The 615-nt window shown below is 35.4% G+C and overlaps 1 protein-coding gene across 1 annotated transcript in view; it reads left to right on the forward strand.

Moving 5' to 3' along the window:
- The window catches only part of LOC103073219 (interferon alpha-8-like), a 1,309-nt gene extending 1,081 nt beyond the window's left edge, over positions 1 to 228 (forward strand). Inside the window, 1 exon segment of the mRNA XM_007454957.1 lies at positions 9 to 228. Coding sequence (XP_007455019.1) covers positions 9 to 228 — 220 coding nt within the window.
- Positions 229 to 615: the final 387 nt, after the last annotated feature.

Raw genomic sequence — 615 nt, forward strand, 5'->3', positions numbered from 1 at the left:
TTTCCCTACTCCATAAACACCCTACTCCATAAACTACTCTCTAGCCTTGATCACACCTTGGAACTACTGCATGAGCAAGTGGAGAATGACAATCTGGATTGTCCCTATTTGGGAATTGTCCCGAAATATTTCCAAAGAATCCATCTCTATCTGAAGGAAAAGGAATACAGCCCCTGTGCCTGGGAGGTTATCAGAGGAGAAATTAAAGTGTTCCTTTCTCTCATGTAATAATTCTCCAATTACTGTCAACAAATAAAGAAGAAAGGTACACCTGTGACACTTCTAATCAAATGATGATTGTCTGTTTAGTCCTCTAAAGGTACGTCCACTCATATTTCTGCACATGTTGAAAAATATCTGAAGTATCACGAGTTTACAAAAATATATTTACAAAGAAGAACACAATCTATTTTCTTATACAAGTAATTTTACAATGTGCTTTCTAAAATCTGTTTAACTTCTTGGAGGGTATTTGGATTCCCAACTATGACGTTTATTTTAAAATGGAAAGGTTGTTAGCATAGTATGCTGTTCAAGACATTTGTCAGTTAATTTCATGCTAGCTGCTGTAACAGAGAAACAGAAAGATGTCAGTAATTGGGTCATAATAGAAAT

Source organism: Lipotes vexillifer, unplaced genomic scaffold (genome assembly GCF_000442215.2).
Source record: "Lipotes vexillifer unplaced genomic scaffold, Lipotes_vexillifer_v1.1 scaffold317, whole genome shotgun sequence".
NCBI classification, from domain to species: domain Eukaryota; kingdom Metazoa; phylum Chordata; class Mammalia; order Artiodactyla; family Lipotidae; genus Lipotes; species Lipotes vexillifer.